Source organism: Anolis carolinensis, chromosome 5, assembly GCF_035594765.1.
Source record: "Anolis carolinensis isolate JA03-04 chromosome 5, rAnoCar3.1.pri, whole genome shotgun sequence".
In the NCBI taxonomy this organism is placed as follows: Eukaryota; Metazoa; Chordata; class Lepidosauria; order Squamata; family Dactyloidae; genus Anolis; species Anolis carolinensis.
In genome coordinates this window covers 101,095,721-101,110,926 of record NC_085845.1, presented here as the reverse complement: position 1 = coordinate 101,110,926, position 15,206 = coordinate 101,095,721, and the positions used below count along the sequence as shown (strand labels likewise).

The following is a 15,206-nucleotide window of genomic DNA, read 5'->3' as shown; positions in this document are numbered from 1 at the left end:
TGTACAAACTGAGTGGAGGTATTCTTATTTATTTATTTTGTGTTCCTATTGTTTGTAATCCAAGGTTCTCTGCTTGGGCACTTGGTCTCTGGGGAAGCTTTGTATCAAGCTGTCTGGGAAACAAGACATCATTGAATCATAATGAGAGATGGCAAAGGGAAAGGCTGGAGTGTAGATGCACATTTGAGTTAGGGTCTGAATATCAACCTACTCATAAAGCCTCCACTCTCTGTTCTAGGCATTTATCTTGCCGAGAAAGCCCTTCTGATCTGGGCATGCTACCCAGTCAGTGCTATGACTCCCTTGTCCACAATGAGAGCATCACAGCAGTGAGTTAATTGATATCTCAAGGTCTCAAATGTTGCATGATTAATGAGTATTTTTCTGATCACCTCAGAGCTCCACCTTTTGTAAGCTTGCTGAGATCTGCTTGCTTCAGCTTCACTCACTAGGGCTAGCACAGACTGTTGTGAGATACTTGCTTCAGATGAGGGCTCATCTTCAGCAATGTCTGAGCTAGGCATGACAGACTGCTAGGAGTTGCTTGTCTCAGAGGAAGACCTACAAACCACCTTAAGCACCTTGGCAGAAGCATATGAAAAGCTTGGCCTCTCATTGGATATTGAGAAAACAAAAATGCTCTACCAGCAGGAACCAATCACAGTCCCTCTCCAATGCCAGAAATAAAGCTTAATGATGTAATGATAGAAAATATTGACAATTTCCGCTACCTAGACAGCCACCTCTCCACAAAAGTCGACATTGACACTGAAATGCAACACCATCTGAGCTCTGCGTGCATTTTTTTCCCAGAAAAAAAGCAGAAAGTGTTTGAGGATTGAGACATATAGGGATAACGTAGGGATAACAAGATGCTTGTTTATAAAGCTATTGTCCTTCCAACTCTATTATACACCTCTGAAATATGGGCCATTTACAAACATCGCTCCCAATTTGTGGAAAGATTACATCAGCATTGCCTTTGAAAAATTCTACACATCTTTTGGGAAGACAGATGGACAAACATCAGTGTTCTGGAAGAAACAAAGATCACCAGCACGTAAGAGATGATTCTCCACCATCAACTTCACTGGACTGGACTCGTCCAAATTCCCGGTCACAGTCTCCCAAAGCAGCTATTTTATTCTCAGCTCAAGGACAGAAAATGGAAGGTTGGTGGACAGCAAAAGAGATTTAAAGATGGGCTTAAAGCTAACTTGAAACAATGTGGAATAAACACTGAGAACTGGGAAGCCTTGGCACTCAAGTGTTCGAACTGGAGGTCAGCTGCTACCAATGGTACTCTGGATTTTGAAGAGCCACAAATACAAGGCGAAAGGGAGGAACACTTGTCATGACCACCTTCCATCTATGTTCTCCTTCTGAAAGACCACGTGGATCCAGAGTGGATTTCCACAGTCACTTATGGACCCACTGTCAAAGAATCTACCCTTGGAAGACAATTATACATGACTACGAATTTTCACCTATAGTAATAGTTGTACTTACTTTATTAGAGGATCATGTAAGAGATTGTAAGAACTTAATTAATCGTATTTGCAATCTGTAAAACTATAAAAAAAATCAGCAGTGATTCCCAGATCCTAATCCACTCAAACATGTTGGAATCTGAATGACATAGGCAAGGTGTTTGTCGATTTAGACAAATGGGTGCCGAAAGAGAGGGCAGCATTAAAAGAGAGGGCAGCATTCATTAATGGCTTTAAAAGAATTCTCTCCTCTGTTTTTAAAAGTAATTGTGATTGCATCTGATATAATGAAGATGGCAGTGTTTACACACTTATCACAATTAGGTTTACAGTTACAATATAGGCTGCCCCAAGTTACAAACATCCAACTTACAAACCAATCATAGTTAAGAATAGGGGTGAAACAACAGGAAGTGAGAAAAATCTACTCATCGGAAGGGAAATTCACTCCTGAAAGAGTTATCATGAAGAAAAGGTATCTCCACTGAAGCTTTATCACTCATCGTTGTTTCTACAAGCCAAGTTTTCATTCATATATATATATATATATATATATAGGTAAAGATAAAGGTTTTCCTGTGACATTAAGTCCAGTCAGGTCCGACTTTGGGAGTGGGTACTCATCTCCATTTCTAAGCCGAAGAGCTGGCGTTGTCCATAGATCCCTCCAAGGTCATGTGGCCGGTATGACTGCACAGAGCGCCGGAACGGTACCTATTGATCTACTCATATTTGCATGTTTTCGAACTGCTAGGTTGGCAGAAGCTGGGACTAACAACAGGAGCTCATCCTGCTCCCCGGATTCGAACCACCGTATGTATATGTATACACACACACACACACACATATATGGCTGAAGTAAGCCCGATGCAAGTCGCCCCAAGTCCCCTTGGGGAGATGGTGGCAGGGTATAAATTAAGTTTTATTATTATTATTATTATTATTATTATTATTATTATTATTATTATTCACACAACAACATTGTATGACACAGCAAACAAGATAGATATTATTATTATTATTATTATTATTATTAAGTTACACTTAAAAATGTACCTGTTCCGACTTACAAACAAATTCAACTTAAAAACAAACCGACAGAACCTATATTGTTAGTAACTTGGGGATTGCCTGTACTAGCCCAGCACTCATCTAACACAGATATTTTCATATCCTGAATCTTATTTTCTTTTATTGTTTACTGGGGAGGCCATAAAGACAACACAAATATCACTATCTGCAGAGTTTGGGGAAGAAAAAAAAACATACTTGTCCCAAGAGGTAATAGTTTATGTAATGTCCTGTATTTGAGCAGGTGATATGGGAGTAATAACAAACAGCAGCTGTGGGAAGACTTGCTCATATTCTCTTACACACTAAGTCTTTTGGCCTGCATTGTCTGACAAAAACAGCAAGCATTAAAAAATAAAAGGATTTGTCCACTTTTACTTTTTTTTCACATTACTGGGGGAAATTCTACTCCATGTTCTTTCTACCTGTGAAGTCACAAGTGCTAGAGCATCAGGTGAGGATTTTTTGATAGCAGCTCTCATGTTACAGAACTGTACCCTACAAGGGCACAGCTATACCTAATTGCTTGCTTACTGCAAATTCAAATGGGTTTTATTTACTGATTTTAAAAAATGCTTCCAAGCTTCTATTATATTTGGATGCTTCAGTGCCTCATTTCCTGCTTTGTATCATTTTCATTAAACTGCTTTAGTGCCATTTTTATTATTCTACATTCTTGCATTTTACTTGAAAATTAGTTCTTGTAAGCTCAGGGCACAATCCAAGCTAGGGGGCCATGGTGGCACAGCTGGTTAACCCACTAATCTGCAGAACTTGCTGACCGGAAGGTCAGCGATTCGAATCCCTGGGTTGGGGAGAGCTCCCGTTGTTAGCTCCAGCTTCTGCCAATCTAGCATTTCGAAAACATGCAAATGTGAGTAGATCAATAGGTACTACTTTGCGGGAAGGTAACAGTGATCAAGCAGTCATGGCTACCACATGACCTAGGAGGCATCTACGGATAACGACAGCTCTTCGGTTTAGAAATTGAGAGGAGCATCACCTCCCAGAGTCGGACTCAACTAGACTTAATGTCAAGTCTTACCTTTACTTTTAAGGGCACAATGTCGTAAACATTTATCTAGAATTGACTTTTGTTATTTTGTTGTATTCTCATTAATGCAGCCTGGAATTGCATTGGCTTTTTTAGTTAACATATGAGATTATTAACTTATGTTCGCCTTGCAGTCCACTAAAACTCCGAAATCCCTTTCACATGTTGTCAAGCCAAATGTCATACATTTGCCTTAACGATATTCTCTACATTTCATTTTTGCTTCAGTGTAGTACCATGCACTTCTTGTTGAAATTCATTGCATTAATTTTGGCACAGCTATCTAATCTATTAAGGTCAAATTGGATTCTGATCCTGTTATCTGGGGCATTAGCTATCCCTTCCCATTTGGTGTCATGTGCACATTTGATAAGCAAGTCTTCTATTCCATCCTCTAAGCCAGTGATTCTCAACCTGTAGGTCCACAGGTGTTTTGACCTACAACTCCCAGAAATCCCAACCAGTTTACCAGCTGTTAGGATTTCTGGGATTTGAAGGCCAAAAACATCTGGGAACCCACAGTTTGAGAACCACTGCTAAGGATGTTGAATAGCACTGGTCCAAGTATGGGCCCCTATGGCACCCCTATTAGTGACTTCTCTCCAGGATGAATAGGAGCATTGGTATGAAACCTTTGAGTACTGTCAACCAATTCCCAGTTCACCTAACAGTAGCATTGTCTAGCCCACATTTTAGTAGCTTCTTTGCAAGGACATCATGGGGGACCTTCTCAAAGTACTTACTTAAATCTAGCTATGCTAAATCCGCAGCATTCCTGTCATCTACCAAGCTTGCAACTTCATTATGTTTTTTTAAAAAAGATATGAGATTACTCTAGCATGATTTGTTATTAGGAACCTCACCTTGACTTTTAGCAATCATAGCATTCTTTTCTAATTGTTTATAGACCATCTATTTAATGATCTGCTTTAGAATCTTTCCTGGTATTGATATTTGTCAACTGGGTGGTAACTGTTCAAGTCCCCTACCCACTTCTTTTTTTAAAGATGAAGATCACATTTGTTCTTCTTTAGTCTTCTAGAACTTCTTTTTCTCCAATACTTTTCTAAGATTATTGCCAGGGAACCTGAGATTATTTCTTCCACTTCTTTTAATATAATTCATCCTGTCATAAGACCTTGAATTTATTTAAAGTAGGCAGGGATTGCTGTACTATGTCTTTACTTATTTTGTGCTACATTTTTCCTACTGCATCATCTGCACTATTTCTTCTAGGTTGAATAGCTTTCCTTTTGCGAGAAAGCTGAGGCAAAGAATGTATTAAATAGTTCTGCCTTTCCTCTGTTCACTGTTGGCATTTTGCTACACGAGTATCCTCCATGCAGTGGCCTTACCATTTCCTTGTTTATCTTTTTACTGTGGACATAACCAAAAACTCCTTCTAAGTTTTCTCCAATTCTTGTGCAAGTCCCTTTTAAATTTTTAGCTCAGTTGAAAGTCCTTTGTCATCCATCCTGGTTTCTTTACATATCTTCCATTTTTTGCTCTTCAGTTGAATATTTGAAATTTTGCTTTCAATATCTCACTTTTAAGAAACTCCAATTCATCATGAAATCCTTTTTCCTTTAATATTCCTAACCATGGATCACATGTGGTAAATCTATAGATATAAAAATCAGGTTTCTTAAATGAAGAATTGAACGGGTGATGCTGAGAAATAAAAATTACTACATTCGGAAGGGCATCACCTGAGGTTTCTGTGGCATATATATATATATATATATATATATATATATATATATATATAGAGAGAGAGAGAGAGAGAGAGAGAGAGAGAGAGAGAGAGAGAGAGAGAGAGAGAAGATGAATGCAGAGTTTAATAACCATTTTGTGAGACATATTGTACTAAGAGAATGGAATAAATATATATATCCAGGTTGTGCTCAAAAATACATTTATGGATCAAGAAGTGCATTACAGAAGAGAAAGAACAGGGAAAGAAAGATGGTCAACATACCAATGCCTTTAGAAGAACCAACAAGGAGAATATAAAATTAAACTGAATGAAGATTTATTTGAAGAGGGATATGGTTTCCAATGGTTGTAAACAAAATAAGCTAGTTTCAATTGAAATTATGTACAAGAGCCAGCATGGAGCAGTGGTTTGAACACAGGACTACACTGGAGACCAGTATTCAAATTGCTGTTTGGCCAGGAAATCCACTGGATGATCTTGGGCAAGTCAAACTCCCCCAATCTCAAAGGATGGCAATGGCAAACATCTTCTGAACAAATCTTGCCAAGTTAATTCTGTGATAGGTTTGCCTTGAGATCAGTATATGTCAGGCATGGGAAAACTTTTTGTCTTGGGGCCGCATTTTGAGCTCAGCCAGGAGGCCAGGCTGGTTGGGAGGGCGGCCAGGCACAAGCTGGGTGGGACAGGCCCAGGAGGGAGTGGACCTGAAAGATGGTGGGACCAGGAGAGGATGGGGCAAGGGCCCAAGTCATCCTCAGGTTGTCCTCCTGTCATAAGGACATGATGTTCACCCCATCCTTATGCTGGGAGGAAAACAAGACATGCAGGGATTGCTCCGATCCTCCTCCCTAGTACTTCTCCCTTGATCTTTGGGCTGTCCTCTCAGCATTATGATGGGAGAAGGGTGAGACATGCGACATGCAAGAGGGCTCCGGGGAGCTCTCAACCGCTGCATGCCTTCCCCGAGCTACCCTCCTGGCATAAGTACAGGGCTGCTCGTGCCGTTCTTATGCTGGGAGGAGGGCAAGATGCACAGTGGCTGAGAGTACTCAAGAGGTCTCTCAGCTGCTGCATGCCTTCCTCCCCCTTCCTTTCTGCAAAAGGATGTAGTGGGCTTCCTTATGCCAAGAGGACAGGAAAAACAATTCCCTTGGGCCTTAGTTTGCCCATGCCTGGTAGAAGTCAACACACAGCAACAGACGATGAACATGTAATTGGTAAAATATATCACAGTTCAGGCCCTGGCTATTTGAAAAACTGCATGTCCATATACAGACCACCACGAGCACTGCAGTCAGCGGGGGAGGCCCTGCTCTCAGTCACACCCCTGTCCCAAGCACGGTTGGTGGGAACGAGAGAGGGGGCCTTCTCGGTCATCGCTCCCTGCCTCTGGAACTCCCTCCCTAAAGAATTACAAACGCCCCTCCTCTCCTCTCCATTAAAAAGCTCCCGAAAACTCACCTATGCACCTGAGCATATGGAGAGGAGGAGGATTGATTACATCTCTTTATATACCAGCACCAAAGTGTGAATACCCATCTTCGTCTATTAGCTTATACCACCTTAACTTTCATAATCATCTTTAGTTGAACCTTAAAGAGCTTTTAAGAACTTATTATGTTGTAAAGTGTGGATTGTATTATGTTACGTTTATTTATGCTGTCATATTAATTTCTGAACTTGTTTTTGATTTGTTATATGTTGTTCTTGGTTTTGGGGCATTGAATGTTTGCAACTGTGTTTTTTAATGTAAGCCGCCCTGAGTCTCCTCGGGGAGATAGGACAGATTAAAAATAAAGTTGTTATTATTATTATTATTATTATTATTATTATTATTATTATTATTATTATTATTATTTTATTATTATGACACAGCAAACAAGATAGATATGCTGGATTTCGTTTCACAAAATCACAAGTCGAACACTTCCCAAGTGTCTAGGACTGTGTGATGTATTTTTGGATGATGCGCGCAGATCCCAGTAGGGTGGCCTTTTGCAGTTGGCAGATCGTAATTTTGTCAATGTCTATTGTTTCCAAATGCCGGCTGAGATTTTTGGCACGGCACCCAGTGTGCCCATCACCACCGGGACCATCTGCACTGGTTTCTGCCAGAGTCTTTGAAGTTCAATCTTGAGGTCCTGATAGTGGCTGAGTTTTTCCTGTTGTTTTTCGTCAATGCAATTGTCACCTGGGATGGCAACATCAATGATCCAAACCTTTTTTCTTTCCACAACTGTGATGTCTGGTGTGTTGTGTTCCAGAATTTTGTCAGTCTGGATTCGGAAGTCCCACAGTATCTTTGCGTGCTCATTCTCCAATACTTTTGCAGGTTTGTGATCCCACCAGTTCTTTAATCCTGGGAGGTGGTACTTCATAGAATCATAGAATCATAGAATAGTAGAGTTGGAAGAGACCTCATGGGCCATCTAGTCCAACCCCCTGCTAAGTAGCAGGAAATCGCATTCAAAGCACCCCCGACAGATGGCCATCCAGCCTCTGCTTAAAAGCTTCCAAAGAAGGAGCCTCCACCACAGTCCGGGGGAGAGAGTTCCACTGCCGAACAGCCCTCACAGTGAGGAAGTTCTTCCTGATGTTCAGGTGGAATCTCCTTTCCTGTAGTTTGAAGCCATTGTTCCGTGTCCTAGTCTGCAGGGCAGCAGAAAACAAGCTTGCTCCCTCCTCCCTATGACTTCCCCTCACGTATTTGTACATGGCTATCATGTCTCCTCTCAGCCTTCTCTTCTGCAGGCTAAACATGCCAAGCTCTTTAAGCCTCTCCTCATAGGGCTTGTTCTCCAGACCCTTAATCATTTTAGTCGCCCTCCTCTGGACGCTTTCCAGCTTGTCAACATCTCCCTTCATCTGCGGTGCCCAAAATTGGACACAGTATTCCAGGTGTGGTCTGACCAAGGCAGAATAGAGGGGGAGCATGACTTCCCTGGATCTAGACGCTATTCCCCTATTGATGCAGGCCAAAATCCCATTGGCTTTTTTAGCTGCCGCATCACATTGTTGGCTCATGTTTAACTTGTTGTCCACGAGGACTACAAGGTCTTTTTCGCACACACTGCTGTCAAGCCAGGCGTCCCCCATTCTGTATCTTTGATTTCCATTTTTTCTGCCGAAGTGAAGTATCTTGCATTTGTCCCTGTTGAACTTCATTTTGTTAGTTTCGGCCCATCTCTCTAGTCTGTCAAGATCGCTTTGAATTCTACTCCTGTCTTCTGGAGTTTTAGCTATCCCTCCCAGTTTGGTGTCATCTGCAAACTTGATGATCGTGCCTTCTAACCCTTCGTCTAAGTCGTTAATAAAGATGTTGAACAGAACCGGGCCCAGGACGGAACCCTGCGGCACTCCACTTGTCACTTCTTTCCATGTTGAAGACGACGCATTGGTGAGCACCCTTTGGGTTCGTTCGCTTAGCCAATTACAGATCCACCTAACCGTAGTTTTGTCTAGCCCACATTTAACTAGTTTGTTTGCCAGAAGGTCGTGGGGGACTTTGTCGAAGGCCTTACTGAAATCCAGGTACGCTACATCCACAGCATTCCCTGTATCGACCCAACTCGTAACTCTATCGAAAAAAGAGATCAGAGGCATAAGTTCCAATGAGGCATAAGTTACTTGAGGCATAAGTTCCAATGAATCATTTGGACCACATAGTTATGCCTCTGTTTGTAGTCTGTGTGATTTTCTTACAGCAGCTGAGGATATGATCAATGGTTTCGTCAGCTTCCTTGCACAGTCTGCATTTTGGGTCATCAGCTGATTTTTCTATCTTGGCCTTCATAGCACTTGTTCTGATGGCTTGCTCCTGGGCTGCAAGGATCAGGCCTTCTGTCTCCTTCTTCAGGGTCCCATTCATGAGCCATAGCCAGGTCTTCTCCTTATAAGCTTTTCCTTCAATTTTGTCAAGAAACTTTCCATGCAATGTTTTGTTGTGCCATTATTATTATTATTATTATTATTATTATTATTATTAAGACATATAAACTATTGCTAAAATCTGACATGGAAAGAGAACAACTAAAACACTGCATAATAAAATGGGCTGTGAATTTTGGATATAATTAATAGCTGGAACGATGAGGAGAGATGGGATCAAAGAGGCTGAAATTTACATTATTCAATCAATTTAAATATACATTTTCTAAAACAATGTATCATTGATATGCGGCACCAGTAAATTATCAAAATACAGAAGGATATTTCTAATGTTTGTTGGAAATGTGAACAACATGAAAGGTCATTTTGTTTGTGGGGATATGTAACAAAGTTCTATGCCGTCCTGAGTCCCTTCGGGTGAGAAGGGTGGCATAGAAATGATGGAAATAAATAAATAAATAAATACTTTGATGCAGAGGATCTTAAAAGGCAAACATTCAACAAAAAACAAAACCTTTTCTTTTGAAACTTATGGATAAACAGTTGGAAAGAGCTGGGCATGTTTAGCCTGCAGAAGAGAAGGCTAAGAGGAGACATGATAGCCATGTACAAATACGTGAAGGGAAGTCATAGGGAGGAGGGAGCAAGCTTGTTTTCTGCTGCCCTGCAGACTAGGACACGGAACAATGGCTTCAAACTACAGGAAAAGAGATTCCACCTGAACATCAGGAAGAACTTCCTCACAGTGAGGGCTGTTCAACAGTGGAACTCTCTCCCCCGGACTGTGGTGGAGGCTCCTTCTTTGGAGGCTTTTAAGCAGAGGCTGGATGGCCATCTGTCGGGGGTGCTTTGAATGAGATATCCTGCTTCTTAGCGGGGGGTTGGACTGGATGGCCCATGAGGTCTCTTCCAACTCTACTATTCTATGATTCTATGAAAGAGCCATGGAAGATTGCTTCAGAATATAACCATGGTAATAAAACTGATGTATGCATAAAGATGGAAAGATTAATCTTTATGGAAGAATGATGGTTGAAATTGATTGATTTAGCAAAAATAGTTAAACTATCTAATTTAAATGCAAAAAAGGCATTATTGACATTTTCTGCAGATAGGAGGAGTGGGCAAAAAGTAATTTTCAAATCAGCCTTGATCTTAAAACACAACAACAAAACTAACCTTAAAGCCAACCTTTACTTCAGTACAAACTATCCACAGATAAACAATCTAGTTTTAAAGTAAATTATGGAGGGTGCTCAGACTTGGAAAAGCATCCTTCCTATAACACTAGGTTGTTTTTTTTTATTATAATATCCCTTGGAATTTCCAGCTGAAAGTTACAGATGATGTCCATGATCCAAAAGAACACATGAACACACCATCTGTGAACACACCTGTGTTGGGAAGAGATTTCTTTTCTCTCAGAATTTCCTCTACAGAACTTCTCATGCTGCTATTTAACCACCCTAGAGTTTAAAATTTTATCTGGGGGTTTGGAATGAAACAGTTTTAAAATAGAGATGAGGAAGTTCACAAACACATGTGTCAATTTTTATTTAAAACTCCCTTGCAACCCATACTGTGCCTTTTAAACGCAATAAAGCTTTAAAATGCAGTCAGTGGTTACTTAAGAGAAGATTTTTAAAAACTAGCAAACACATTCTGTTGGCAAATAGGTTGCTTTAAAACATGCCTCCAAAGGAGTTCTCACTACCTGTTAGAACACACACAGCGTCAGGGATTATGGTGTGTGAAATCGACTGTAACTTGCCTTGGTTGGCTTTAAAAACAACAACAGAAGCCAGAAGAAAGATGAGTTTCTTAATATTAGTCCAGCAATGCATGTCAAGTTTTATAATTGGCTGGTAGCCTCCAGAATAACTGTGATCTGTGATGTTATAATAAATTATTTTTTATTATACAACAGAGAAAAATGTGCAGGCCTAGTTCTTCTTCCATATTTAGGGTCTGATGGGGAATGAAACCATGGGAAAAAATATTTAAGCTAAGAAGAAACTGGAGAAAATTTTCTCACACTCAAAAAGCCAGACCTAGTGTCTCCACATGTACAGCAGGCAGGTTTTACAAAATGGGAATCACAGACTAGGCACTGAGAAAAACAGAATCCTAGAGTTGGAAGGGGCAACAATGGCCATCTGGTCTAACCCTTCTGCCACTCAAAATAGGAGCATATCATGCCCCTATTGAAACAGCTCCACTGGCTGCCGATAAGCTGCCGGTACAAATTCAAAGTTCAGGTTATCATCTATAATGCCCTACACAGTTCGGGTCCAGCCTATCTTCATGACCGCATCTCCCCCTATGAACCGGCATTGGCTCTAAGATCTGCCAGGGAGGACCTCCTCTCTGTCCTGCCTCCTTCTTTAAATGCAGTTGGTGGGGATGAGGGAGAGGGCTTTCTCAATGGTGCCCCCCTCTGGCTCTGGAATGCCCTCCCCAGGGAACTTAGAGAACCTACACTTCAACACTTTAGGAAAGAGTTAAAAACTTGGTTTTTCCAGAAGGCATTTGATAACGTTTAGACGGTAACATCATGCGACATGCGGGGCTTGAGGAATCCAAGGCTGGAGTTAAAATTGCTGGAAGAAACATTAACAACCTTAGGTATGCAGATAATGCCACTCTGATGGCCGAAAGCGAGGAAGAGCTGAGGAGCCTTATCACCAAGGTAAAAGAAGAAAGTGCAAAAGCTAGGTTGCAGTTAAACGTCAAAAAAACCAAGATCATGGCAACTACACCTATTGATAACTGGCAAACAGAGGGAGAAAACGTGGAGGCAGTGACAGACTTTATATTTCTAGGCGCGAAGATCACTGCAGATGCAGACTGCAGCCAGGAAATCAGAAGACGTTTACTTCTTGGGAGGAGAGCAATGGCCAACCTTGACAAAATAGTGAAGAGCAGAGACATCACACTGGCAACAAAGGTCCGCATAGTCAAAGCAATGGCATTCCCCATAGTAACCTATGGATGCAAGAACTGGACCATAAGGAAGGCTGAGCGAAGGAAGATAGACACTTTTGAACTCTGGTGCTGGAGGAAAATCCTGAGAGTGCCTTGGACCGCAAGAAGATCCAACCAGTCCATCCTCCAGGAAATAAAGCCCGGCTGCTCACTGGAGGGAAGGATATTAGAGGCAAAGCTGAAATATTTTGGCCACATCATGAGGAGACAGGAAAGCTTGGAAAAGATCACAATGCTGGGGAAAATGGAAGGAAAAAGGAAGAGAGGCCGACCAAGGGCGAGATGGATGGATGGTATCCTTGAAGTGACTGGCTTGACCTTGAAGGAACTGGGGGCGGTGACGGCTGACAGGGAGCACTGGTGTGGACTGGTCCATGAGGTCATGAAGAATCGGAAACGACTAAACGACTGAACAACAGCAACAGCACATTATGTATTTTATATATGGCATATTTGTGTGTTATTTTGTAAGCTGCCCTGAGTCCCTATGGGAGATAGTGGTAGGGTATAAATAAAGTATTACTACTACTACTATTACACAACCCAAGCACTGGAAGAAGGTTATCCAACTCCCAAAAAGGGAGAGACCACCACACTCTAGGTAGTGTATTTCACTGTTGACTAGCTCTTGTGTGAGTGGGGCATGTAGAAGAATCCTGTTCTAATAGTGGAATTATCTCAATATTTTATAAACAATGCTCATTTTAGTCTATTATTTCTAGAAAAAAAATTCATAAAGTATTACAGCTTCTCATTAATTACTTTCTCAGATAATGAGAGAAAGTGCAAATCAGCACAGCCGTGCTCTCTCTGTGGTGTAACAAATGTACTGACAAAGCTCATTTGGGGGTGATGAGTGTTGCTAGCACCTATTTTAAATATAAGTACAGTAGAGTCTCACTTATCCAACACTCGCTTATCCAACGTTCTGGATTATCCAACACATTTCTGTAGTCAATGTTTTCAATATAGCATGATATTTTGGTGCTAAATTTGTAAATACAGTAATTACTACATAGCATTACTGCGTATTGAACTACTTTTTCTGTCAATTTTGTTGAATAACATGATGTTTTGGTGCTTAATTTGTAAAATCATAACCTAATTTGATGTTTAATAGGCTTTTCCTTAATCCCTCCTTATTATCCAACATATTCGCTTATCCAACATTCTGCCGGCCTGTTTATGTTGGATAAGTGAGACTCTATTATATATAACTTTTCTTCTTGTCCTTTACTAGAAAACAAGGATCTGGTATTAATACTGAGATGCCAGACACAAAGACTCTCAAATGAATTCCTAAGTGAGCCTACATTTGCAGTAAACCTTGGATTGAAGTGAAATTTAGTATTTTAGTAGTTGGATCAGTTTTCTGTATTTATATTCTTTTTAGTTAATACCAACTTTAGAACATGCATTTTTTTTTGTTATTCTGATTTCTAACAACAACAACAACCATTCTGATTCCTAGGAGCCCCCAGTGGTGTTAAACCCTTGTGCCAGCAGGACTGCTGACCAAATGGCCAGCAGTTCAAATCCAGGGAATGGGATGAAGTCTTGTCTGTCAGCTCTAGCTCCTCATGTGGGGACATGAGAGAAGCTTCCCATAGGATGGGAAAATATCAAACATCTGGGCATCCCCTGGGCAACGTCCTTGCAGACGACCAATTTTCTCATACCAAAAGCAACTTGCAGTTTCTACCAAAGAAAATGTAAAGGAGGAAAATAGTTTATAAACAATATGAAATCTATCAACCATTTTCTTCAAACTGGAAAGAGGCCTTATTATTTAGAGTATTGCTTAGAGTATGCTACTAAAGTTTATTTTCTTCAATGAGGACAGCAGAAGGTAGGAGGAAATGCAGAAGGTAAATGACTGGGTTGCAAAGGGACAAGTACCTTCAGTCTTGGAAACAAATGTGTTTTTTCCTGATTATGCAAGACTTATAATATTGATATAGGGGTTTAAATCTCAATGGACAGAATTAATATTCACATCTTGGTGTTTTACATACCAGAGGACAAATATTTGTGCACTTTTTCTCAAGGCATTCTGCAATTCGAAGTCCTGTAACAGCATCTTCCATATCTGTGCAGGAACATTCTGTACATCCTTCTTCCCAAGTCTTTCCAACAGGATACACAATGTTATGATGTACACAAACCTGCCAATAATTAAAACATGACATTTATTATGCAGAAGCATACATCTATACATATAATAAAAGTGAAAAATGTATATGTGTGTATGTGGACGAGGTATCTACTTACACAGACAGCCTCCCACCTCCACAAACAGCTATAGTTCCCACTGAGCAGGAGACACCACTGGCCCTTCCTCCACTGACATGCAGGTTATAGTGAGTGCCATGAACATATTGCCCAAACCCTGCCATTGTCCTTCACAAATACCATTCTGCCCCCCCCCCCCCATCTAAGTGAAAGCTTTCATGTGGGAACAATTTCATCATAGATGTTCGATTTTTCCTCCAGAGCGGACATCCCAGGGTTCCTTAATTTGCATGACCCCGCCTACTGCCTCTACTTTAACCCTTTCCAACCCCTTTCTATGGCACACAGTTAACAGAGGAATTGATCAGCAACTGAACAAGAGGTTTGGGGAGAATTCACCATGATTTACAAGAATTGTACTTGACCAACATCCAGAGATCACTGTTCACCCAACCAATGATGAATCTGCACTAAACTTGCCACAGATCATTTGACTTGCAGTATCTTCACTGATACTGTGATCCCCATCACCAATGGACTGGGGCCAAACTTGGCACAGAGAAGCCTCTGACCAACTGAACATACTGTAGGGGTTAGTAGGAATGGACCTTGATTTTGGGAGTTATGGTTCACCTACATCCAGAGAAACTGTGACCCCCCCCCCCCACCAACAATGGACTGGGATGAAACTTGGCACAGAGAAGCCCCATGACCAATTGAACATACTGCAGGGGTTAGTGGGACTAAATTTGGCACACAGACCCAATAT

The 15,206-nt window shown here is 41.0% G+C and overlaps 1 protein-coding gene across 1 annotated transcript in view; it reads right to left on the bottom strand.

Annotated features, from left to right (window-relative positions):
• vwf (von Willebrand factor) overlaps nt 1–15,206 on the bottom strand; it is a 197,532-nt gene that overhangs the window by 37,190 nt on the left and 145,136 nt on the right. The window contains exon 43 of the mRNA XM_062981993.1: nt 14,221–14,370. Coding sequence (XP_062838063.1) covers nt 14,221–14,370 — 150 coding nt within the window. The remainder of the gene's footprint in view (nt 1–14,220; nt 14,371–15,206) is intronic.